This window comes from Cynocephalus volans, chromosome 16 (assembly GCF_027409185.1).
Source record: "Cynocephalus volans isolate mCynVol1 chromosome 16, mCynVol1.pri, whole genome shotgun sequence".
Taxonomy (NCBI): Eukaryota; Metazoa; Chordata; class Mammalia; order Dermoptera; family Cynocephalidae; genus Cynocephalus; species Cynocephalus volans.
The window spans coordinates 47,622,537-47,650,009 of record NC_084475.1 but is presented as its reverse complement, the minus strand read 5'-3'; the positions used below and the strand labels follow the sequence as shown (position 1 = coordinate 47,650,009).

Genomic DNA, 27,473 nt, shown 5'->3' with positions numbered 1-27,473 from the left:
AGATTATTTTCTTTTATGTCAGATAAGTTGGATTTTCTTTTCTAAAATTTTCTCTATACTCTACCAAAACAAACAAACAAACAAATGAACCAAACCCTGAGAGTTATAATAATACCTATTACAGGCTAGATCTAGGCTTCTGGTCAAGATGGCAAAGTAGACGGTTCCTAGCGTCACTCTCTCCCACAAGTCAACCAATTTGCAAATATTAAAAAGCAACAACAGGAGGCTTGAGAGCTGTGCCAGAACAGACAGAAGCCATGCACCACAGGACCCCCAGCCCAGGCCAGTGCCCACTGCCCAGAGAGGCCTGAGAGCCACCAGGCCCACACATCCTGAGTCAGCCATGCCAGAAAAGGCTGGCACCGTGGGACCCCCCAGCCCAGGCCAGTGCTTGCCTCCCAGAGAGGCCTGAGAGCCACCAGGCCCACATGCCCCAAGTCAGCCGTGCTGAAAAAGGCAGGCGCCATGGGACCTCCATCCCAGGTTAGTCGCCACCTCTTAGAGAGACCCAAGAGCTGCTGGGCCCACATGCCCTGAGTCAGCCATGTAGAAAAAGGCAGATGCCATGGGACAACCAGCCCAGGCCAGTCCCTGCTGCCCGGAGAGGCCTGAGAGCCACCGGGACCACATGCTCCAAGTCTGCCATGCCAGAACAGGCAGCTGCCATGGGACCCACAGCCCAGGCCAGTGCCCACCACCCAGAGAGGTCTGAGAGCTTCCAGGCCCACAAACCCTGAGTCAACTGTGCAAGAACAGGCAGGCACTGTGGGACCCCCAGACCAGGTCAGTCCCTGCTGCTTAGAGAGGCCTGAGAGCCACTGGGCCCACACGCCCCAAGTCAGCCATGCCAGAATAGGCTGGCGCTGCAGGACTCCCAGCCCAGGCTAGTTCCCACTGCCCAGAATTGGCAGTCCCTTAAGGATCCAGGCCAGACCTCAGGGTGGAATGAGTGCACTATGATACCCCCTACCACAATGACTAAACACCAAAGGAAAGATACCAGAAATATGAAAAATCAAGAAAGTATATCAAAGCCAAAGGAAAATAATAACTCTCAAGCTCTAGATGCTATAGAACAGGAAGTCCTTGAAATGACTGACAAGGAATTTTAAGCAAAATTCTAAGCAAACTAAATGAGATACAAGAAAACTCAGTTAGACAACACAATGAAATGAGAAAAAATATACAGGATCTGAAAGAAATGTATGAGAAATCAATGCCCTGAAAGAGAATGTAGCAGAGCATGTGGAGCTGAAGGATTCATTCAATGAAATAAAAAACACAACAGAGAGCCTAACCAGCAGGCTAGAACAAGCAGAAGAGAAAATTTCCGACCTTGAAACAGGCTGTTCGAATTAAGACAGGCAGCCCAAGAAAAAGAAAAAGAATTTTAAAAATGAAGAAAATCTATGAAAGACAACAGACAACCCTAAGCGCTCAAATATCCGAATCATGGGTATTCCAGAAGGGGAGGAAAAAGGAAATGGCATTGAAAATAATAGCAGAAAACTTCCTAGGTATAGGGAAAGTCACAGATCTTCAGATTCAGGAGGCCCAAAGATCCCCTAACATATTCAACCCAAAAAGGTCGTCTACAAGACATGTTATACTCAAACTGGCAAAAATCAAAGACAGAGAGAATCATAAAAGCTGCAAGAGAAAAGCGGCAAGTCACCTATAAGGAAGCCCCAAACAGACTAACATCAGACTTTTCATTGGAAACCCAAAAAGCCAGAAAAGAATGGGATGATATATTCAAAATACTAAAGGACAAAAATTGCCAGCCAAGAATACTTTACCCAGCAAGGCTATCCTTCCAAAATGAAGGACAAATACTATATTTCTCAGACAAACAAAAACTGTAGGAGTTCACTACCACATGACCAGCCTTACATGAAATTCTCAAGGAAGTACTGGGTTTGATAACCTGAAAAACAACCATTACTGCCATAAATACTCAAGAACGAACAAAACCTGCCAGTAAAACAAAAATGCTAATAAAGAGAAAAATGTTTATCTACCACCCCAAGAAACTAACAAATACAGAAGACAAACAGTAAATAAGAAAGAAAGGAACAAAAGTTACTTAAGACATCTAAACAAAAATCAATAAAATGCTAAGGAATAAAACACCACCTTTCAATAATAACACTAAATGTACAGGGGTTAAATTCCCCACTCAAAAGACACAGACTGACTGATTGGATTAAAAAGATGGACCCAACAATATGCTGCCTTCAAGAGATTCACCTCACCTGTAAAAACACATAGACTAAGAGGAAAAGCATGGAAAAGGTATACCATACAAATAGAAATGAAAAACAAGCTGGAGGAGCTATTGTTATATCAGATAAAATAGACTTTAAACCAAAAACCATAAAAAGAAATAAAGGTCACTATATAATGATAAAAGGATCTATCCATCAAGAAGACATAACAGTCATAAATATATATGCACTCAATGTTGAGGCAGACAGATTTATAAAGCAAACGTTATTAGATCTAAAAAATGTTATAGACACTAACACCATAATAGCAGGAGACCTGAACACACTACCCTCAACATTGGACAGATCATCTAGGCAAAAAATAAATAGAGAAAAACAAGATCTAAACAATACTTTAGACTAATTCTACCTGGCAGATATCTAAAGAACATTCCATCCAACAACCTCAGAATATTCATTCTTCTCATCAGCCATTCTCATCAGAATATTCTGCAGAATAGATCACATGTTAGGTCACAAAGCAAGTCTCAACAAACTCAAAGAAATTGGAATTATTCCATGAATTTTTTCACATCACAATGGATTAAAATTAGAAATCAATAACAAATGAAACTCTGGAAACTATACAAACACATGGAAATTAAACAACATTCTACTTAATGAGATAAGGGTCCACAAAGAAATTAAACGGGAAATCAAAAAAATTTCTTGAAACTCATGAAAATAATGACACATCATACTAAAACCTGTGGGATACTGCAAAAACAGTACTAAGGGAGAAATCTATCACATTAAATGCTTACATCAGAAGAATGGAAAGATGGCAAGTAAACAACATAACACTTCACCTTAAAGAACTAGAAAAAGAAGAACAAACCCAGAGTTAGTAGACAGAAAGAAATAATTAATATCAGAGCAGAACTAAATGAAATAGAAACCCAAAAAATGATATAAAAAATAAAGGAAACAAAAAGTTGGTTATTGGAAAAGATAAATAAAATTGACAAACCTTTAGCAAGGCTAACTAAGAAAAGAAGATAGAAGACCCAATAACAAAAATTAGAGATGAAAAAGGTGATATTACAACTGAGGAATCATTAGAAATGACTATAAACAATTATTTGCCAACAAATTTGAAAATCTGGCGGAAATGGATAAATTTCTGGACACATATGAACTACCAAAACTAAGCCAAGAAGATACAAAAAATCTGGACAGAACAATAACAATAAAAGAGATTGAAGCTGTTATCAGAAGGCTCCCAACAAAGAAAAGCCCAGTACCAGACGGGTTCACTGCAGAGTTCTACCAAACCTTCAAAGAGGAATTGATACCAATTCTCTACAAACTATTGCAAAAGAATGAAACAGAGGCCATTCTCCCAAATTCATTCTATGAGACAAACATCACCCTGATACCAAAACTAGATGAAGATACATCAAAAATAGAAAACTACAGGCCAATATCCTTGATGAATACAGACACAAAAATCCTCAATAAAATACTAGCTAGCAGAAAACAGCAACACATACAAAAAATTATACACCATGATCAAGTGGGATTCATCCCAGGGATGCAAGGTTGGTTCAACACATGCAAATCAGTAAATGTGATATACCACATCAATAAAAGCAAAGACAAAAACCATATGATCATCTCTATAGACGCTGAAAAAGCATTTGACATAATTCAAGATTTGCTCATGATAAAGACTCTACAAGTTAGGTATAGATGGAAAGTATCTCAACACAATTAAAGCCACATATGATAACCCCACTGCCAATATTATCCTCAATAGGGAAAAACTGAAAGCTTTTCCCCAAAGAACAGGAATTAGAATAAGGTGCCCACTCTCACCACTCCTATTCAACATAGTGTTGGAAGTACTAGCCAGAGCAGTCAGAGAAGAGAAGGAAATAAAAGGCATCCAGATTGGAACAAAGTGAAACTGTCCCTGTTTGCAATGATATGATCCTATGTATTGAACAGCCTAAAGCCTCCACAAAAAAAACTTATTAGAGTTGTTAAATGATTTCAACCAACTTGCAGGATATGAAATCAACACACAAAAATCAGTAGCTTCTCTATACTCCAAAAGTGAACATGCAGAAAAAGAAATCAAGAAAGCTAGCCCATTTACAATAGCCACCAAAAAAATTAAATACTTAGGAATAAAGTTAACCAACGATGTGAAAAATTTCTCTGAAGAGAACTACAAACTACTGTTGAGAAAAATTAAAGAGGACACAAGAAGGTGGAAAGATATCCCATGCTCTTGGATCCGAAGAATTAATCTTATGAAAATGTCCATATTATCAAAAGTGATTTACAGATTCAATGCAATCCCAATCAAAATTCCAATGACATTTTTCTCAGAAATGGAAAAAAGTATCCAGGCATTTATATGGAATCACAAAAGACCACACATAGCCAAAGCAATCCTGAGCAAAAAAAAAAAAGATAAAGCTGGAGGCATAACACTACCTAACGTTAAACTATATTACAAAGCTATAATAACCAAAACAGCATGGTGCTGGTATAAAAACAGACACACAGATCAATGGAATAGAATAGAGAACCCAGAAATCAACCCATACACCTACAGCCATCTGACCTTTGACAAAGGCACCAAGTCTACACACTGGGGAAGAGACTGCCTCTTCAGTAAATGGTGCTGGGAAAACTGGATATTCATATGTAGGAGAATGAAACTAGACCCGTACCTCTCACCATATACCAAAATCAACTCAAAATGGATTAAAGAATTAAATATACATCCTGAAACAATAAAGCTCCTTAAAGGAAACATAGGGGAAACAGTCCAGGAAGTAGGATTGGGTACAGCCTTCATGAATATGACCCCAGAAGAACAGGCCACCAAAAGAAAAATAAACAAGTGGGATTATATCAAACTAAAAAGCTTCTGCACAGCAAAAGAAACAATCAGCAGAGTGAAATGACAACCTACAGAGTGGGAAAAAATATTTGCAAAATATACATCTGACAAAGCATTAATATCCAGAATATAAAGGAACTCAAACAACTTTATAGCAAGTAAACAAAGATCCCAATTAAAAAATGGGCAAAGGAGCTGAATAGACATTTCTCAAAGGAAGACATATGAATGGCCAACAGACACATGAAAAATGCTCAACATCATTCAGCATTTGGGAAATGCAAATCAAAACAATTTCACTCCAGTTAGAATGGCTAATATTGAAAAGACTGAGAATGGTAAATGCTGGAAAGGTTGCGGAAAAAAAAGAACTCTTGTACACTGTTGGTGGGACCACAAAATCATGCAGGCTTTATGGTAAATGGTATGGAGGTTCCTCAAACAAGTACAGAAAGATATACCATATGACCCAGCTATTCCACTACTGGGAATATACCCAGAGGAATGGAAATAATCATGCCGAAGGGATACCTGTACTCCAGCGTTTATTGCAGCACTATTTAAATAGCACTATTTACAATAGAGTTGGAAACAGCCCAAATGTGCATCATCCTATGAGCGGATAAGGAAACTGTGGTATATCTACACAATGGAATACTACTCTGCTATAAAGAAGAATGAAATACTAACATTCGCAACAACATGGATGGCTTAGAGAAAATTATATTAAGTGAAACAAGTCAGGCATAAAAAGAGAAATACCACATGTTCTCACTTATTTATGGGAGCTAAAAATAAATAAATAAATAAACACACAAACAAATAAAGGGTGGGAGGGGGGAGAAGACACAACAATCACAACAATTCCTTGAATTTGTTAAGGGGAGTGAACAGATATGACATGGGGGCAGGAGGGGAGAGAGGAAGTGGGGTAAAGGGTCACAAAAATCAACTACACTGAGAAGTTAAAAAAAAAAAAGATTGCCTTTAGAGCTATCTGAGGACTTGGACCCAACCCCCACGCCAGTGTGCAGAGGACATGGAACATGGAGTCAAAGTACCTGACTCACCAGCTTTGAGATTTAACACCTGCCCTTCTGGATTTTGGACTTGTCTGGGAACTGTTACACCTTTATCTCCCTTTTTGAACACGAATATGTACCCTGTGCTTGTCCCACCACTGTATCCTGGAGGTAGATAACTTGTTTTGATTTCACAGATGGAACTTTGAACTTTGGACTTTTGAGATGAAACAAGTTAAGACTTTGGTGATCGAATAAATGTATGTGTATGTGAGAAGCATGTGAGTTTTGGGGGTCAGGGGCTGGAAATCCTATCATGGTGACTGAAAGGTGGAGCCTTGAAGAGGTGATTAGATTGTAGGACCATGCCACAGTGAATAGATTAATAATAGTGGTCAGGGGCGTGGTTCTGAGGACTTTAAAAAGGGAGCATGAAGTGTCTTGTCCCTCTCTCTATTCCACCATTTTCTGCCATGTGAGTTCTCTGGGTCAAGGTCACTACCAGCAAGGCCTTCACCAAATGTGTTCCCTGAACTTTGTACCTCCCAGCCTCTGAAATTGTAAGCAATAAATTTTGTTTTCTTACAAAAAAAAAAAAAAAAAAAAAAAAAAGCTAGATCTAAGGATGGGAAAAATTAAATGGTTTGTTCCAAATCACAGAGAAAATAATTTTTAAGGCTTTCAGGATTTTGTGACCAGTGATTATGGTCACTAATAACTAGTATTTTTGGTCATGAAAATATTTGCATATAACTAAAACCAAATTGAGATGTACTCAACAATAGACCCATAAATTAGTCATGTTACATTAATTTCTGCCTTTTCTATGAACAATTTAGTATTTTCTGTGTGATCAAAATAAAATCTCTGAATGGGAATAAAAAATTATCTTCTTTATATCTTAAGGCATAAAATATGACTTGCCCCATATAGATAAAAATATAAGATGATAATACAACTGGAGCATACTCACACAAATAAAACCAAATACATATGGTGGACAGTAGAAATAGCATGGAAGTAGGTGTAGGGTAACAAAGACTCTCATCCCACATCTGCTAATATCTAGCTGTGTGACCATAGCCAAGTTACTTAACTTCTCTGGACCTCAATTTTTCTCTGTGTAAAATGAAGAGATTACTGTTATGTCTAAAGTAGCATTTCCCAGACTGTCCTACAGAACACTTTCTATGAGATGTCAATAGATATTGAGGGGGTAAAGGAAACAAAAAAGGCTTCCATGGTCTAATAAATTTTGGAAATACTGCATACTACCAAGAAACTGATGCTATCAACACAGAATTATGGCCAAAGTTGGCCAGTTTGGTTGGTGGCCTCTAAGATATTTCCCAATGTTCCCCACATTACAGCAGTCATGATCTTTTATAATCTCCTCCGCTTGGGTATGGGCTGGATTTAGTGACTTGCTTGTAATGAAGAGAACATGGCAAGAGTGATGAGATGCTACTCCCGAAGTTAAGTTAGGAAAAGACTGTGGCTTCCACTTTGGGTGTCTGCTGTCAGCTGCCATGATGTGAGGCAGCCCTGTGGAGAGGTCGATGTAGGTGAGCTTGGAAGCAGATCTTCTGAGGCCTGTCAACAGCCATGTGAGTGAGCTTGGGGGTAGATCATCCCCTAGTAAATCTTTCAGATGAGACTGTGAGGCTTGGCTGACATACTGATTACAGTCTTGTGAGAGACCCTGATCTAGAACCACCCACCTAAGTTGCTCCCAGATTCCTGATTCACTGAAACTGGCTAATAAATGTTTGTCATTTTCATTTGTTAAGTGTTAGGGTAATTTGTTACACAGCAATAGATAATTAATACACCCAAACACTTGGACCTGGTTGTTTATTGTTTTGTGGTTTTTTTTTTTTTTTTTGCCATTGTTGTACCCCTTCAAATGTTCCCAAGAATATTATACAAAGAAGGAACAGCAGCAATGTATTAATATAACTAAGCCAATACATAATATAACCACCAATGTTTAGCTCTGGTAAAGCTGGATTGGAACATTTAGCTTAGTTTCAAGGCCTAAGTGATGCCTTCATATTGCATTCCATCCAAAATCCAATTCATAAGGCCATATGGTACAGAACCCTGTACATGAACAAGCTTAAGGGAAGAAAGATAAAGAGCTTACCACTACAGTTGGGTCTGCTAAGAAATGAGTCATTCTCACAATGTAGGTTATGTTTCACTGTGTGACATTTTAATAGAGAGACACTCTGTCTGCTAGTGAACATGGAAAAGTCAACATCCTATACCCTAAGCAATCAGATTAATATTACTCCCTGAGATGACTAAAGGCACCAAGGCAGGTAGAAAGCCTTTCTCTATTTCACCGACTCACTTATAATGAACTACAAATTCCCCCAAGAAAGAGTCCCATGCTCAAATCAATTTGAGAAATACTGCCTAATTTATCATCCTGTTGAAGATGTTCAATGTGCATTACACGTTAAAGACTCTGAGAAGTTCTTCAGTAAAGATAGCATTTCTCCAACATTTGACAACTAAACCTTTTTTGTACAAATACCCCTTAAAATTACTGTGTGATTATACTCTAACAGTTTGAAAAACTTCTGACAGCTTACCTTGCCAAGTTGCTGTAGAAATTTCAAGTGTCTCTCTTCAAACTGTGTAGGGTCCCTGTCTTCGAAAGCACCAGAAAGCCCGAGGGCAACTATCCTCATATTTGGTAACATATCATTTTCTGTTAATAGTTCATAATCTGGAGAAATAAAGAATATTACCATCTTAAGTTGGCAAATACATTCTCTGGGTTAGACCGATACACATTCGAGCTGACCAAAATAATCAGAATGAATTAGAAATAATAAATGATACAGGAAATTCAAATAGTTTAGATTACATTAATGAGAGCCTTTAATCATTACCCAGAAAATGACAGGCTTTCAAGGAAAATTTTACAAAAGATATACAATTACTTCCCCAAATAGGTAGTTTTAATATTCATAAAGTAAGGTTATATACTGATTTTTGTGGTGAGAATGTTGCATAGTGGTGGAGTAGAAAGTACCCTATGCATATTTAGTACCATATGCATATTTAATTCAATATTTTAAAGGAGGAGAGAACAAACAAAAACAAATCTATCTGATGTGTAGAAAATCAATTATAAAATATATATGAACTAGTTAAAAAAAATTGTTTTTAAGAAGTTAATTTAGCAGGCTGGCAGGTTAGCTCAGTTGGTTAAGGCATGGTGCTAATAACACCAAGATCCAGGGTTCAATCCCTGCACTAGCCAGCTGCAAAAAAAAAAAAAAAAAATCAGTTTAGCCAAATAAACATCTGTTGTATAATATTCATTAACTGGCAAACTAAAATTAAGTTATTGAAGGAGAAATGTCCTTTTTAAAAAAATGACAGACAGCTCAATCAAGGATATTAGAATATGTATAAAGCTTAAAAAGTCATATGAACATAGGAAATTAAGAGGGTCTAAAAGACATCAAATAACTTCTTGGAATAGATTGCAAAATTAGTAAAGATTCATTAAATACAACAACAAGAAAGATAGCCAGAAAATCAGTAAGAGCACTCCATCAATACATACCTGGAGTAAACAAACTGTTAAGATCTCGTATGATGGCTCTGAAAGAAGGCCTAAAATCTGGTTCATAATCCATACAATTATTTATAAGGTTTGCTAATTCTGTCCACTTTGGGGCAGGAAGCTGGTGTCTATCTTCATAAAACTGTAGCTTCTATAATTAAAGAACCACAATGTGAGAATAAATTGTTTAATGTCAGACCAATCTTCTTTTTAACATTAGATAGGCTACAAAATATCAAATCATGTAAAAGAAATAGGGAGGATCACAGAAAGAGTAATTCTAACTTCATAGTCTATATAAACTTACCCTTTGAGAATCCAGAGCACTCAGAGGCTTATCTCCTCCACTGCAGATTTCCCACAAAGTGGTACCAAAACTCCATTTGTCTGTTGCCAAATTTAGATTTTTGGGATTTTCAATGCATTCAGGTGGTACCCACGGTATTCTCTCTTGAAGAACTTTTAAATGATAGAAACAAAGTATAGTTAAAAAATCCCCACAAGTAAACCATTCTTTTATATACAAATAGTTTTTAAATTTATTTGAATAATCAAGTCTTTTTTGTTTGTTTTGGGGTGAGCATATGTGGATGTGTGCATGCTTGCATAAGCTTAAGAGCTAGAAGAGACTTTTGAGATAATCTAATTCGATATCTCAGCTTTAACAATGACAACACTGAGACCCACAAAGATTGAGTAATTTGCCCAAAGTCACACAGTTTTTTAGCAGCATGGACAGAATTAAAATCCTGTACAATCAATTCTAGAACAACTAAACTTCTTTTCTTTCTATTAAACCATAGTGTGTCAACTATCATACCACTTTCTCTACCTCTTCCCATTAGTTCTGTCTTCCCCCAATTTTTTTTCTATAAAATGTATCCCCAAATTGCCTCTTGATATTTTTTCCTATTTCTTTACAATGTGTAAGTAGTAAAGATAATGTTGGTTCATTCAGACTTGTTCTTATGACTTAATAGCAGTGGCATTCTCACTTGCAGATGTAAAAACAAGAACAGGCATTTATCATTATGGCAGATGGATGACTAAATTATACCAAGATATTCTAGGTATGAATTTGATACAAGTGGGTTCTGCTCAGATCATGGAATCTCCCAAGTGAAGTTTCTGTGGTCTCTGACCCCACCAGAAAGACGGTATTCAAGGAAGAAGGAAGCAGTATAACTCCACTTTCTGGTATTCTGACATGATAGATAGATAGATAGATGATAGATGATACATAGATAAATATATATATAGATAGATATAGATAGATAGATAGATAGAAAGAAAGAAAGAAAGAAAGAAAGAAAGAAAGAAAGAAAGAAAGAAAGAAAGAAAGAAAGAAAGAAAGAAAGAAAGAAAGAAAGAAAGAAAAGAATGAAGACTAATCTGTTGCATTTTTTGGTATATTTTGTTAAAGCAATGTGAGTATTTTGCTGTATAATCAGGAGAATAAGGAAGATATTGGTTCCTTTCTCCTTCAACATATGAATACATTTTCACCATCATCACCTTCCATTACAGAGGGTAAAATTTCCTTGAGTACAAGATCTAAGACTCTATAAGATTTTTTGCCCCATGCTACTACCCTATTATCACTTATCTTCACTGTCAGATGAGCCATCACGTATAAGTATTATTGGCTCAAATGGGGTACTATACATCAATGCACAAAATTGATCAACTTAGAGTCTAAATTTAGAACATTCAGTTAGAGAAATTAGCTGAGATAAATCAAATACAATTATAACATTATCTGAACCCAAAATACCCCTCTCAATTATCTGGCTAAAATTTTTACTGTTAACTTATTGTGTTAAATAGAAGATTAACAGACACAAAAGAAAGTTTTTTAAAAAGCCAGAGAGTTAGCTGAATAATTACACTAAATAAAATCTCAAGCTACATTATATCATCTCAAATTTTTATTTAATGACTAGAGGAAAGAAAAATTTAGAATAGTTACTTGTGGCTCAAAGAATGATATTAGAAAATTTTGCATTAAAAAACAGATAAAATCCTATCTTCCATAAATAATTAGAGATTAAAGGTATTTTAAAAAATCATCTCACAGTCCATGGTAACATTCTTAAAAGAAGGAAGAAATGAACAGAGACTAGCATGTAACTGTAACTTAAATTGCTAAAAGTGATAGCTAAATTTTATTACTAATCAAGAATATATCAATAAAATTGAGTTTGGGAAAATTAACAACATGCTTTTTATGCTACTACCCAAACAATGCTTAATAAAATTAAATGCAATCCCTGTAGAACTTACTGTCCTTTGGCAATACTGTAATACTAATGCCAGGATCACTAAGTTTGATGAAAGGAGGATTTCCTGTCTTCCTGTCTTCTTCTCTAATAAGTAGAATGTTTTTGGCGCACACATTCCCATGAATAAGGGTTTTTTCTTCCTATTAAAGTTAAATGCACATATATTCAAATATTAATACACAAATATTTAAGCATTTAATACATTCAGGGCCCCAAAATAGATGTGAAGAAAAAAATGTGACAGTATAATAAATATTAATTTGGAGGCATACGTTGAGATAGTAAAAGGAAATTTTATGACTACTCACTGTGCTTCCTGTCTTACATTTTAAATGACACAATAACCTATATTCATGATGAAATGAATACGTTAAAAAAAACTACCCATAAAAAACTACCCAGTGCCACTTTATTTTCTAAAGCTGAAATTCTAAGTGGTAGGGATTTCTAGGTGGTAGCTGAAGTTAAGAAATATTGTTTCAGTTCAGCAGTAGGACATAGGTGCACTCTGAGGGGTCTGATCACTGGTTGGCCCTCTTCTGCTTCTGTCAACACTGCTTTCTTACTGAACATAATGACCTTTGCAAGGTACTTTCTGCTATCCATAACAGTATCACATGTTTCTGCATAATTCTTGGTTAAATTTTCTAAACTCAAGTGACACAAACTACAGATTGTCCATCAGCAGTTCTAAGAGATTGATAGGATGACAAAATCATTTCTTTCAAAAGTGATTTTGCATAAATAAAACATATGCCTAAAGTAATCTCTTTCATCATCTAACAGATTATTTTAAATGACTTGGCATCCACTTACAGATTTATTTCTTGTTTCCAAATCAACATAATTTCTACATTCCTTCATAAGAAAAAACAGTAAGTTTTGATAAAAAGAATATACTAATTACTTACTAGAAAATGCATGGCCCATGCCAACTGTTTAGACACTTCAAGTTTCCATAATATATTTATAGAATTTTTATTCTTTTTCAGATATGTATCTAGTGATCCAAATTTTACAAACTCCTGAACCAGAATATCTGCATTAAAATATAAATAATAATAAGGCTCAAGTATACATACAATTAAATATATATAATTTAGGCTTTTATGAAAATATTTATAGTTATATGTGGGTATTATAGGTAAAAAATTAAATTAATTAAGGTAAATCCAATAATTTAAAGAAAACTTAATGGATATACACCATAAAATTTTTTGTTTTTTATTTACAACAGCAAGAGGTAGGAGTCTAAACAATTATACATATATGAGTATTATAATATGTGATATATAATACTATGTAATATAAAATAAAATATATAATACATAAGACGTGCTTTACAATACTATATAATATTACTCCGAAGCACCTGTATGTATTAGTTCTGAATTATGGCTGCCTCTTGAAATAAATGAAAATTTCTCACATAGTTAATTTTTCTTCCATAAGATATTTAGACATTCAACCCTTCCTGAAGTCCTTTGTCAATACACAAAAATTAATAGCAATGTTTACTCTATTATAGGCATAAGGGAGAATTTGAGCTCTAACTCCATTTATCCATTAAATTTATACTACAAAAAAGCAAAAATGAGTGTTTTGCAACTGCTTTATCTTTAAAATTATTTTTAAAAAATACTACTAATACATATTTTGCCAGACAAAAACAGGTGTTTGTTTCTAAAACCAATCCTGGCTGCCTTTGAGATTACATTAGGTTATGAGAAACATCAATAAATAAGAGACAGAGAGAGAGAGAGAACTGCTCTGGTAAGGGGTCAACAGGCAGAACTCCCCACTACTGCATTTAGATTTATTCTCACTTTATCAATACCCATAGTGGCCTCTGAGATACATCCATAGAACAGGTTTGAAAACAACTGCCTTTGAAAAGACTATCAATTTACAAAATACAAAGAAATCTTATATAAATATGGATGTGTTTTTAATCCACATTATTAATGGAAAATGGGAAATTACATAAATTATAAAAAACCTTCTGAATGTAAACTTTGTGAGGCACTAAAATATACTACTGAAGCATATGGTACAATTTGCACCTTTGGTAGTTTTTTATGAACTAAATTTGGCCAAATAATATATTTAGTATCAACATCCAATCATTTCAGTCATTTCCACTACAAATTCAGTCAATCATTTATATGCTTAGTCTTCATAATGCCAAATAAGTTTGTCCTGAAAGAGCCAGTTGTTCCAATATTATATTAAACCAGCCATAATCTCTACTGCTATGGTGAATACAAAAGGTTATATTTGTTTACTATAATACTCTTTTTTGGGCATTGTAACATAAGGCATATTAGCTATCTTCTTCATTTTAACTTCATTCATCGGTTTCCTTTTTCACAAAATATAACTGATCAGTCCCAGAATGTTTTCAATTTCAATAACATTCAACTCCTATTAAATGTCAGTATGGTTTATACTGACAACTGTGATCCTGAAATCGAATTTTCTGTACAAATAACAATGAATGCTCTGAGAAAGGCATGACATTAACATAAGAAAGCCTGTGGTTTTACTTACTCTCCTCTCCACAGACACATACTCCATAATTTAAAACCAGATGCTTGTGAGAAAGCTGGCTCATCATGCTTGCTGCTTCAAAGAAAGACTAAGGAAAAGAAAAACCAATAAAAAATGCAAAAGAATTACTGTTTGACTGTTGTCCATAACTCTGCCATTAGAGAAATGTATTTTCTCCTACTCTCAGCAGGACTATAGTAAGGTTGCAATGTGCTTTGGTCACCTTATAAGGACTTGCAACTCCCATCAACCTTGGTGTTAGAATTTACTCTGAGAAAACTCCTGAGTAAGCTGGAATATGGAAATAGCAAAGAGAGAGAAAAGTAGTGGTATAGGGCACCATAAATGGTGCAAGTCAAACAGGCTTAGGCCCTTTACATCTAGAATAGAGAAGTACAACTACAGATTGACACCAGACATAGTGATATGACACTGAGTTAGATGTATGCAAGCCTTAAATAACACCTCCTAAAAAAGTAAGAATGGTCTCTGTGCAGGTAAAATATACAACACCCATGTCAGGATACTGGCATGGTGTTAACATCACTCTAATTCAACTAAACTTTGACTGGAACTTCTGGGTATGGTTGTTCAGAGGATCATGATCACTAACACTGTGGTGTTCTGGATTAGATGTTTTGCTTGTATGTTTCACATTATCTTCTACTAACATTCTTTAAGACTTTTAAAGTATCATAAATGTGTGTTTTGTCATGTTTGGTGATGTCTTGCTATGCTCAGGGCTCTGTCAACTGGCTGCTGGTTTTCTGCCACCTGGCATCTCTGGGTGATGCCCAAAGGTATCTACATTTCACTCAGTGTTCCTTAGTACAGTGTCTTTCAAACCTTTTTTTTTTAAGTAAATGAAATTGTGGAGGAACCTCTGTGGAACCCATAAAGCTCTGGGGATCCAAATTTAAAAACCACTGCCTCAGTATATGTGGAGATGTAATACCCATAACACAATGCTAGAAGTAATTAGTTTGAAAATAAGTTATTATTTTAAAAATCCTATAATTTTCTATAGCTCCACCAGAATGCATCCTCAGAAAGGTCCTTGACATTATACACTTTTTTAAATTACAATTTTCAAAAGCTTCATGCATGAATATTGTGTGTGCATATGACAGCACATCTTTAAATAGCATTAACTACAAGAACTACAGAAAGAGTATACATACCTCTGAATAGTTTCTATGTGCTTTATCCAGAACTTTTAAAAGAACTTCTGTTTCATGCAGTTGACCATAGTCTCCTACTTCTCTTCTTACACCTTTAAAAATTTTTGTAAAAGTGCCTTGGCCAAGGCTTTCATTCTTTAAAAGAAAAAAAGTTAAGAGAAAATAATAAATAAAGATGGAGAAAGAGGTGGGAATTAGGGAATAGGTTCAATGACAAAGATTAAAAAAAAATCCATGAGCAAAAATCTCCCTTACAAACTAAACCCAGATTTAAGATTCCAAATTAATTCTTCTATTTGGCTTCCTTAAATAGTAATAAAAGACAGAAAACAAGGTTTAATGAATAAAGTTTATTTTGGCTGCACCCCTGTTTTTAAACCCCCTGAATTGGCTATAATTATCAGTTTATAGAGTTAGTGTCTACCTACATTTATTTACATGTGTACCTTTTTCTGTTTGCCTTTCCTACTAGTGCAATAGAAAGGCAGTACAGTGTGGTCTGTGGAGGCAGAACGTCTGAGTTATTCCTTATTACCACTTATTAGTTGTGTGACTTTGTACAGGCTATTTAATCTCTCTGTGCTGCAATTGTCTTAGTTTCTTCATCTGAGGAATTGTTACAAACAATAAGAGAATAAAAAATGAAAGCACTTAGTACAGTCCATGACACACAATAAATGGACATTAAGCGTTAGCTATTACTACCAGTACTAGTATTTCTTGCATGTCCTTACAGAATAATTGTTGAAAGGCTGCACTCTGAAGTGGGGCTGACTGTGTTCAAATCTAAGTTCTAGTATATGCGAGTTTTGTAACGTTAGTCAAGTTACCTGGCCACTCTGGGCTTCCTGTTACTCACATAAGGATTCATGTCTTTACAATTCTGGATAATTCTTTCTATTGTCTCCTTATGGAACTCAGACATTAGTTGGTTTCTCTCATTCTACCCTCCATGTTCCCTAATCTCTCTTTCACAATTTCTGTTTCTTTCTCCCTATCTGCTGCATCCTGAATAATTTCTTCAGATCTATTTTCCAATTCACTAATTCTCTCTACAGCTATAAATAATTTGCTTTGTAATCTGTCCATTTTGTTTTAAAGTCATTGAGCACATTTTTCATTTCTGTGCTTTTTTCCCCAAAATATTTTTGGTCTTTTAAAATAATGTTTTGTTATTTTCCCATGTTTTCAACTCCTTTTTTATTTTTAAACATATATATGCCTTTTATAGTCTCTATTTGGAAATAATGAAGTTCCTGGAGGTCTAATTTCAGTGTTTGTTGGTCTGCTGACTCTTGCTTAACCCTGGATTACTTCCTTGTATGTTTCTAAAGTTTTGATTGAAAGCTCATGTTTGAAGTGGCTTTAACTGTAGGAATCCTGGATGGCCTAGGTCAGGAGTATGTTCTTCCCAAAAGATTTTGTATTTGCTTCTCCCAAGCACCAGAGGATATTTGGGAAGTACCACTTTTAATTTACTGGCTTAAAGTTTCTCAGACCATGCAGGTAGTACGAAGAAACCCAAATTCAAAAGCTTATGATTACAAATTCTTAGAAGAGACTCTTTTTCCTCACAAAGAGCCCAACTAGAACTGACAATGTTCCTTTTCTTCTCCTTTTGCTGGTGTGTGAATTTTTCACATTCTCTATATTGTTTTACTGAGGATATATTTACTTGGGGGTCCTGGCTTTATTCACGAATGGTTTCACTTTTAACTCCTAGCCTTCAGCCGGCCTAAGACCTAGCCCTCTTGTTTGTATTGCTTTTAAACCTTAATTCCCTTGATAAGTAAGACTAATTCACACCCTCCAACATCATCTAGCAGCCAAATCATCAGCTTGATTGAGAGGTTGGTACAGCTTTGTTTGCAGTTCCTGCTTTATTTTTAACCCTTTAAATTTCTCTTAGTTTCCTGAGAACTTGAGGGTTAAGATATAGATCTTTTGTAGAAAAATATTTTTAATTATTAATTTAAAATTTGGAAAGAAATATTTTTAAATTTTTGAAAAGAAAATATCATTTCATTCTTAAAATAATTTTGCTAATTTCTAACACAAAGCTGATATGTTTCATAATAAATAATAATATTTAAATTATAACTAGACTTTTACAATATAGATTATAACAAAATAGTTCTACCAAATGTCACGTAAATGTAATTTGTGGTAGGAAATCAAAAAAACAAATATTGTTTTAAAAAGACAAAAAAGACTGTAATTAGTATCTAATGACTCACAAATATCAAATCTTCATTTCTAATTTTGTGAAACACCATTTGGTTCACATTATTATGCCTCTGTAACGTTGGTGAGGTTGGTACATCAGAAACACCATTGGTTCTGAAGACTAGAAGGTTTGATTTATCTGGGAAAAAAAAATCCACAAATGAATACATAGGTGTGCGTGTGTGTGTTATCATCAAAACACATTAAAGATATGAACTGCTCCAAAGAGAAGTAAAATGAAATGTGTTCTCTATATAAAAAATGCTTAGTAACCACTTATTGTTCACTTTTTTCACAGAAAATTATTTTAGGGGTTTATTCATTGAACTTTGATGTATTCTTATCAGTTATCTCATACATTAAAAACTATAATTATTTTGTTAACTAATAAAACTTTTTCAGGAATTTTAATCATTTTTAATAATAAGACTGTTATTATTTCAAGGAATTTCCAAACTTACTACCTTTATTTTAAAAATACAGAAATTAAAATCCTGTCTATGGCCATACCACCCTGAATCTGCCGAAGCAAGGTTGGGCCTCATTAGTACTTGGGTGAGAGAAATTAAAATCCAAAAAGAGTATAAAAGTTTTTACTTAAGACAACATATGAGAATATGGTGGCGAGATCATCCAGTTCAATAAATAAGTGACTGATTTATTCTAAGCAATTATTACCTTTAAAATGCCATTTTAGAATAATAGAACTTCAAGTCACTTCTAGATGGCCCAAACCAAACTGAACAATACTAATTGAGGATGCTTGTACAACAGAATAAGACAAAATTAGTTTTTGGAGCTGTTTTTTTCATATTCTTTTGAAATCATTGTATTGAAGATACCTCCTAGCACATACACAATCCATGACCAGTATTTTTTAGATTACTAGAAAATTATTTTACCTTTTGGCTTTGGAGGACAGCATTTAGTAAACTGGAAAATTATACTGTCTGAGCGAACAGTTTCCATCTGGTAGCAATTCAAAAGATCTTTAAGATTACTGAAGTTCTTCTTAGTCCCACTGAGGTTGTACTCTCCATTCTCATTTTTTATAATCAAACAGTGTTTATATTCAATGACATTTTCTCGCTATATAAATTTAATTACAAAGAGAGGGAGGGATAATTACAATGGACATCACAGTGATTATTCTGACAAAAGGGATATCACAAAAACAACCAGTAGAATAGACATTTAAACTGTGAATCCCAATGTAGTGCTTCTATAGTGACAGAAGTGCTTGGTTCCTCAAAAAGGCACCTGGTTGCAATTTAGTAGCCTACAGAAGTGGCTTAAGAGTTGATTTTATTAAAAAGCAAGTAAGAAAAAAAAGAAAATTAGCAATAATAATACCATCCTTAATAGCTTTCCATCATTTATATGATAAATTCTAAAACTAGAGTAGCATATAGGGCCTTCCATGAGCTGGTTTCTGACTCCATCTCCATCTATGGCTACTGCTGCTTCCAACATACAACCTCTGTTCCAGCCATACAAAATGACTTAAATAATTTCAAGCAAATGCCATGCTGTTTCATGCCTTCATAATTGTACATGCCACCTCTTTACCTATGAATGAACACCCCTCCTTCTGGGCAATGAAATTTTATTCATTCCTTACAACAGTTCGAGTACCACTTTTTCTGTGATGTCTTCTCTAAAAACACCCATTCCACAAGCAAAGGTGAATACCCATTCCACTGTATAACTATTGTATTTGTATAGTTTTCTCTAATATGGCATTTTTAATATTTTCTGTTTTTTAATATTTGTCTTCCGCACTGTTCTAAGAACTTGTTCATTCACCTAACTAGTTTTTGAGCTGACATTTGTAAGCATATTCATCCTACAAAGAACCAATTTATAAAAAATCCACTCATACCTCAAGGTCAATCTCAAGTCCTTCCTATGCCAAAAGATCTTTCTTAATAATTGCAATCCTTTCTTCTATTGTCTATATTGCCTAAATAGATAATTGCAATGCTCAATTTAGTATTTTTTTGGTATACTTTTTAATTTTTGATTTCCAAAAGATGAGTTTCTTGAAGGTAGAGCTATATCATACACTCCCTAATACATAGCCCTCATATCAGAGTCAGCAAGTACAGTAAACATAAAAAAAAACATGTTGAATTGTTGAATAGAATGGACTGTTACATGTTATAGCAAGAAGATACTATCAAATTAGGATAGATTACCAGTTTTATACAATGGTAAAGTGATGGAGTAACCCACCTTCTCTATTTATAAACAATCCACTCTATACACATGCTAAATATAAGATCGTTCTATTCTATAAAAATTAAAATAATTGAATAACAAAATCCTTACTTTCTCAATTTTTAAAAAGTAAGATAAATTTGGAAGTTTCTATAAAGTTTTTCAAGATTTACAGCACAGAATTGCCTTATAAATGATAGAATTATTTTAGATAATTTTGGATAGTAAATAGACGAGATCCAAGATTATCTGTATTAACAATGAGGTTTCACTGCAGTTTTACACTTAAGATATACATTGTAGATCATTATTCTCAATATTGAAAAATCACTAGTTAAAATGCTACAATGTTTCTGTTTATTTTATTGCCCTATTTTGCTTTAATTCTGTAACCATTGTTAGTAAATAGAAAATCTGTATTTGATTTATTTTGTTCTGCATGATTTGGTAAAGATTTTCATTTTTCTGAAAAAAGAGACTTCAAGAGACTTAATGAAATACCATTTTGACATACTGGTAACACCCAAACATCAAAAAATAAAATATGTAAATGACAAATAAGAAGATAGAAAGACACTATAAATAATTTTATATTTTTATATAAACTCTAGGAATTATATCTTGTTTAATTGCATAGAATCCATTGTTACTATGCTAGTTATCTTATCTAGAGCTATAACTGAGTATTGAAAAGGAAATACGGTAGATAAATATGAAGAGGAAATTATATGGACTAAATAAAGTATTACCATTAATAAATGTGACGTACTAACCTCAACAGCAAAGGTCAGAAGATATTTATTAAAGTCCTTAGGACTGCATCGAAGTACATACAGTCCAGTCTGATTACCTGCTTTCTTCAGTTTACTGATGGCAAAGTCCATTCTAAAAGTAAAGAAGTAATTTGAATGGTAACATAGCAAGTACCATGATAATATAACCAAATGTCATCTAAATAATTCAAAAGTCAAATCAAAAACTCTCAGAATTTTTGAAGTCTCCCCTACCTTATATGTTTATCAAAAATCTTTCAAGGGAAAACAATCAAGCTATCAAGCTATTTTTCAGTGAGTTCAAATCAATTCAAGAGGCAATTATATTGCTTTAAAAACATACAAAAGGTATTAAGATACAAACAAAATCACAAAGAATAGTTCATTCATTTAAATTTTCTGCCTTTTGATTATAAATTTAGTATTTTACAAACCATACTAACTCTCATAAAACTTCGTTTAACCATGAAAACATTATATTAGAAAATACTTCTTATTTCTCTTCTACCTTAGCAGTTACCAATATAAAAATTTATGTGCATTATTTTAATTTTTAGTATAATACCAAAGTCAAATAGAAGACTCATGGAAAATGACACTCTATTGATTTAAAAAATTTGCTATGTGTTTATTAAGGCTGCACTTCTTGAAAGAAAAGCAAAATATAATCTATATAAAGGCAGGAACAATTTCTGTTTCTCTTATTACCATGTTTCTCATACATAAACCAGTGCCTACACATAGTAGGTACTAAGTAAATATTCTATAAATAAAAGAATGCTTGAAAGAATGGATGAGTGAACAAATGAATAAATGGTAGGAGTTTTAAAAATACTGAACACGTAAATTGCAGACAATGTCCAAGTTGTGCAATTTTTTCATAATAATCATACTGATCACTAAATAGACAAGAAGTATAGATTGAATCAAGTCTTAAATATTACCCATGATATATTTTTCCAAATATTTAGGGTGAAACACATGCTTACAATCCCAGATTTTTCTCCTGTTCAGGTTCTTAAAAGCTGGTGTCAATAACAAAGTACATCCTAGCTGAGAGATAACTAGGACTTGGGCTAAACAGATGTTATACACGATTAACTGGCTTCACCCAGTTTTAATGTAAGGGTCTACAACATTAAAACAACATTTAATGTGGGTCTGAATGGTAGTTACTACTCACACGTAGCCATTTAAATGTAAAGAAATTAAAATTAAGTAAAAAATTCAGTTCCTCAGTTTCACTAGTCACATTTCAAATACTAAATAGCCACATGTAGCTAGTGGTTACTGTATTAAACAGCACAGATATAGAACATTTTCAACAATGCAGAAAGTTCTAGTACACAGCACTAGTCTAGAAATAGGCACATTATATACATATTATGGTTCGAAGGTTTCAGTAGAAGAAACTGAATTATCCACAAATAATGACAATTTTCAAAGTTTGCACTTTGGCTCCTTTACAGTATTTCAAAATTAATGAAACATAAATTGGAGATCTTTTTTCTCAAGTAACACCCAAGAGTTAATTAATCATGCATAGGCAACTAAATGTTAATCTTGTATAACAAGTTATAAGTATTGCAGATGGGGACATAGATGATAAATTATATCCTACTATCCTAAATAATTCTAGATACTATGTAATCTGATTGCAAATAGACTTTTATTTAAAAAAAAAAAAAAAAACTTTAGTCAAATTAAGAAAATATTTTTTTCTAAACTCCTAAACCTATGTATATCACTCTGTTGTATAAAATCTTCTTTATAAATACATTATTTTGCTTTTAAAAATTTACTTTTAAAGTCTGTATTACTCACGAAATTGGTCCATGACAGTTGCTTTGTATATTTTCAAGCACTGTTGGAGGTGCTACTTCTTTACAAAGGTAATGATGTGCATCTGCAGTTAACCTATAATATCCATCAATCAATGACACAAAAGACAAAGCTTCTCTTAATGAGCTAAGTTCAATTTCCTAAGCAGAGAAAAGAAAAATAAACAGTAGGTATCTTTTAAAAAGTCAATTAACAAGTGCTAATATTAAAAATTCTCTTCACTCCATGTTGTTAGATTAATTCTCCTAAAATTAATTTTCTTCTAAACTGCTCAAATGTCTTTTATGGCTCCCAATTACTCAATTTGAATTTCAAATTCTTATGCCTGATATTTAAGATCTTCCTGAATATGGGCTTCTTATGCCTTTCCAATTATAGTTCATCATACATTCATAATTTTACAATATTCTCCAATACCCCAATTTGACTAACATGTCAGTTATCTCAATTAAAAATCTACTTAATCTAAAATTGGTATTAATTAGGAGTCATGAGTATTTATTTTTACACACCAATTACACACTGCTAATATTAAAGTACTCATGCTGTAAACTAAAATGTTATTATATAATGATAAAGGGATCTATCCAGCAAGAGGATATAACATTGGAGCATCCAGATATAAAGCAAACACTATTAGACCGAACAAGAGAGATATACTCTAATACTGTATCAGTTTAGAACCTCAACACTCCTCTCTCAACATTGGACAGATCATCTAGGAAACAAATCAAAAGAGAAACACAGAATTTAAACTACACTTTTAGAACAGCTGAACTTGGCAAACATCTACAGAACATTTCATCCAACAACTACAGAATTTACATTCTTCTCACACACACTTGGAAAATTTTCCAGGAGAGAACACATTAGGCCACAAATCAAGTCTCAACAAATTTTTAAAAAATGAAATAATTTCAAGTGTCTTTTCAGACCACAACGGATTACAACTAAAAATCAATAACAAGTGAAACTTTGGAAACTATACAAATACATGCAAATTAAACAATGTGCTCCTGAATGGCCCATGGGTCAAAGAAGAAATTTAAAAGAATTCAAAAAATTTCTTGAAACTAATGAAAATAAAGGCACATCATACCAAAACCTATGGGATACCACAAAAGCTATACTAAGAAGTAATTTTACTACAATAAATGCTTACATCAAAAGAACAGAAAGACTTCAAACAAACAACCTAAATTATACCTCAAAGAACTAGAAAAACAAGAAAAATCCAATCCTCAAATTGGTAGACAATAATAAATAATAAAGATCAGAGCAGCACTAAATGAAAGAGACCAAAAACATGATGTAAAAAGATCAATGAAACAAAAAGTTGGTTTTTTGAGAAGATAAACAAAGTGGACAAACCATTAGCCCAACTAACTAAAAAAAAAAAAAAAGAGAGAGAAGACCCAAATAACAAACATCAGAGATGAAAAAGGAAATATTACACTGATAGCACAGAAATACAAAGAATGGTTAGAGACTATTAGGAACAACTATATGGCAACAAATTTGAAAACCTGGAGGAAATGGATAAATTTCTGGATACTAAGACTGAACCAAGAAGAAATAGAAAGCCTGAACAAACCAATAATGAAAAACAAGATTGAAGCTGTAATTAGCAGTCTCCCAACAAAGAAAAGCCCAGGACTAGATGGCTTCACTGTTGAATTCTACTAAACCTTTAAAGAAGAATTAATACCAATCCTTTTCAAACTATTCTCAAAAAATGAAACAGAGGCTATTCTCCCAAACTCATTCTGTGAGGCCAGCATCAGCCCTGATACCAAAATCAGACACCATAAATAAAGAAAACTCTATACTTGATGAAGACAGATGCAAAAATCCTCAACAAAATATTAGCAAACAGAATACAACAGCACACTAAAAAGATTATACACCATGATCAAGTGGGGCTCATCCCAGGGATGCAAGTATGGTTCAACATACACAAGTCAATAAATGTGATACACCACTTCAATGAAATCAACAAAAAAAACTTATGATTATCTCAATAGATGTAGAAAAAGCATTTGACAAAATTCAGCATCCCTTTATGATAAAGATTCAACAAATTAGGTATAAGAGGAAAGTATCTCAACACAATAAAAGCCATATATGTCAAACCCACCACCAACATCATCCTGAATAAGGAAAAGCTGAAAGCTTTTCCTTTGAGAACAGGAACAAGACAAGGATGCCCACTCTCAACATGCCTATTCAATACAGTATTGGAACAATCAGGCAAGAGGAAGAAATAAAGGACATCCAGTTTGAAAAAAGATGAAGTCAAATTGTCCCTGCTCATAGATGACATGATCCTATATATAGAAAAACCTAAAACCTCCACCAAAAATATCCTAGAGCTGATAAATTCAGGAAAGTCACAGGATAGAAAATCAATACACAAAAATTAGTAGTATTTCTGTACTCTAACAACAAACTAAAGAAAAATCAAGAAAGCAGGCCTGTTTACAATAGCTACCAAAAGAATAAAATATCTAGGAATAAACAAGGAGGTGAAAGATCTCTATAATGAGAACTACTAAACACTACTGAAAGAAATTAAAGACAACAGAAAAAGATGGAAAGACATTCCATGTTCATAGATTGGAAGAATTATGTTGTGAAAATGTCCATACTACTGAAAGCGATCTTCATATTCAATGCAATCCCCTTCAAAATACCAATGACATTCTTCACAGAAACAGACAAAAAAAAAAAAAAATCCTAACATTCATATGGAACAAAAGATCCCAAATAGCCAAAGAAATCCTGAGCAAAAAAAATAAAGTTGGAGCCATTACATTACCTGACTTCAAATTATACTACAAAGCTATAGTAACCAAAACAGCATGTTACTGGCATAAAAACAAACACAAGGACCAACAGAACAAAATAGAGAACCCAGAAATCAATCCATGTACTAACAGCCAACCGATCTTCAACAAAGGTACCAAGAACATACATTACATAAAGAACAGCCTCTTCAGCAAATGGTGCTGGGAAAACTGGATATCCATTTGTAGAAGAATGAAACCAGACCCATGCATCTCACCACATATCAAAATCAACTCAAAATATATTAAAGACTTAAGTATAAGACCTGAAGCTATAAAACTCTTCAAAGAAAACATATGGGAAAAACTTCAGGTTGAAGGGCTGGGCAAAGACTTTATAAATAAGACCTCAAAAGCACAAGCACCAAAACAAAAAATAAATAAATAAACAAATGGGATTCTATAAAACTAAAAACCTTCTGCACAGCAAAGGAAACAGAGTGAAAAGACAACCTACAGAATGGGAGAAAATACTTGCAAACTATGCATCAGACAAGTGATTAATATTCACAATATACAAGAAACTCAAACAATTTAATACTAAAAAGAAACTGATTAAAATATGGGCAAGGGAGCTGAATAGCCATTTCTCAAAAGAACTACAAATGGCCAACAAGTATATGAAAAAATGTTCAATATCACTAATCATCAGGGAAATGCAAATCAAAACCACACTGAGATATCATCTCCCTCCTGTTACACTGACTATTATCAAAAGACAGAGAATAGCAAATGCTGGCAAGGATGCAGAGAAAGGGGAATCCTTCTACACTGTTTGGGGATTATAAATTAGTGAAGCCATTGTGGAAAAGAGTATGGAGGTTGCTCAGACAACTACAGACAGAACTACCATACGATTCAGCAATCCTGTATAAACAAAGAAATGCAAATCACCACGTCGAAGGGATACCTGCATGCCCATGTTTACTGCAGCTCTATTTACAATAGCCAAGATATGGAACCATCCTAAATGTCCATCGGCAGATGAGTGGATAAGGAAAATGTGGTACATATACATAATGGAATACTACTCAACTATAAAAAAGAATGAAATCCTGCCATTCACAGTAGCATAGATGAGCTTGGAGAAAATTATGTTAAGTGAAATAAGCCAGGCACAGAAAGAGAAATACTGCATGTTAGTGGGAGCTAAAAAATAAATAAATGAATAAGAAAGAAGGAAAGAAAGAAATGAAGGAAAAAAGGAAGAAAGGAAGGAGGGATGAACAATAACAATAATACATTCAACTTTCAGAAGGAGAGATCAAATCTGTGTTTACTAGAGCTGGGAAAGGATAGGGAGAGGGAATCCATGTTTACTAGAGCTGGGAAAGGATAGCAAGAAATTGGTTAATGGACACAAAAAATGATCATGTTTTGTAATGATGTCTATGCTAATTATCCTGATTTGACCACATATTGTACCAGGTATTGATATTCAACTCTGTATCCCACAAATAGTATAATCAGTTATGTTTCAATAAGAAAAATAGTTTTTTTAAAAAAGAAAATTATGAATCAACTAGTATGTACTTACACCAAGGTTCAGGTGTAGATGAAAATACAGATGCTATTTAGCCAACTGGGATGGCTTAATTGGTGGTTTTCTCTACAGAGAATGGTAAACAGACCTCCCATACCTCATATAATTTCCATGTATCAGAACCAAAGATAATGCTTAATATTTACTTTGTACCTTACACAAGAAAAATTTTTTAAAAGTCCCATACACAGAATAATCAGTGGTCAGCAAAAGAATTTGAAAGCCTAAAACAAGAGACACTGGAGGACAGAATGGTTGGTTTTTCTTCTCTGGTC

At 33.8% G+C, this 27,473-nt stretch overlaps 1 protein-coding gene across 2 annotated transcripts in view; it reads right to left on the bottom strand.

Moving 5' to 3' along the window:
• Nucleotides 1–27,473, bottom strand: part of JAK2 (Janus kinase 2) — a 136,061-nt gene that overhangs the window by 18,279 nt on the left and 90,309 nt on the right. For both annotated transcript variants that reach the window (XM_063080689.1, XM_063080690.1), the window contains exons 9-19: nucleotides 22,792–22,949; nucleotides 20,968–21,079; nucleotides 18,877–19,063; nucleotides 17,986–18,113; nucleotides 15,749–15,883; nucleotides 14,568–14,655; nucleotides 12,929–13,056; nucleotides 12,019–12,157; nucleotides 10,043–10,194; nucleotides 9,736–9,886; nucleotides 8,750–8,886 (exon numbers count right to left, since the gene is read on the bottom strand). In XM_063080689.1, coding sequence (XP_062936759.1) covers nucleotides 8,750–8,886; nucleotides 9,736–9,886; nucleotides 10,043–10,194; nucleotides 12,019–12,157; nucleotides 12,929–13,056; nucleotides 14,568–14,655; nucleotides 15,749–15,883; nucleotides 17,986–18,113; nucleotides 18,877–19,063; nucleotides 20,968–21,079; nucleotides 22,792–22,949 — 1,515 coding nt within the window. The remainder of the gene's footprint in view (nucleotides 1–8,749; nucleotides 8,887–9,735; nucleotides 9,887–10,042; nucleotides 10,195–12,018; nucleotides 12,158–12,928; nucleotides 13,057–14,567; nucleotides 14,656–15,748; nucleotides 15,884–17,985; nucleotides 18,114–18,876; nucleotides 19,064–20,967; nucleotides 21,080–22,791; nucleotides 22,950–27,473) is intronic.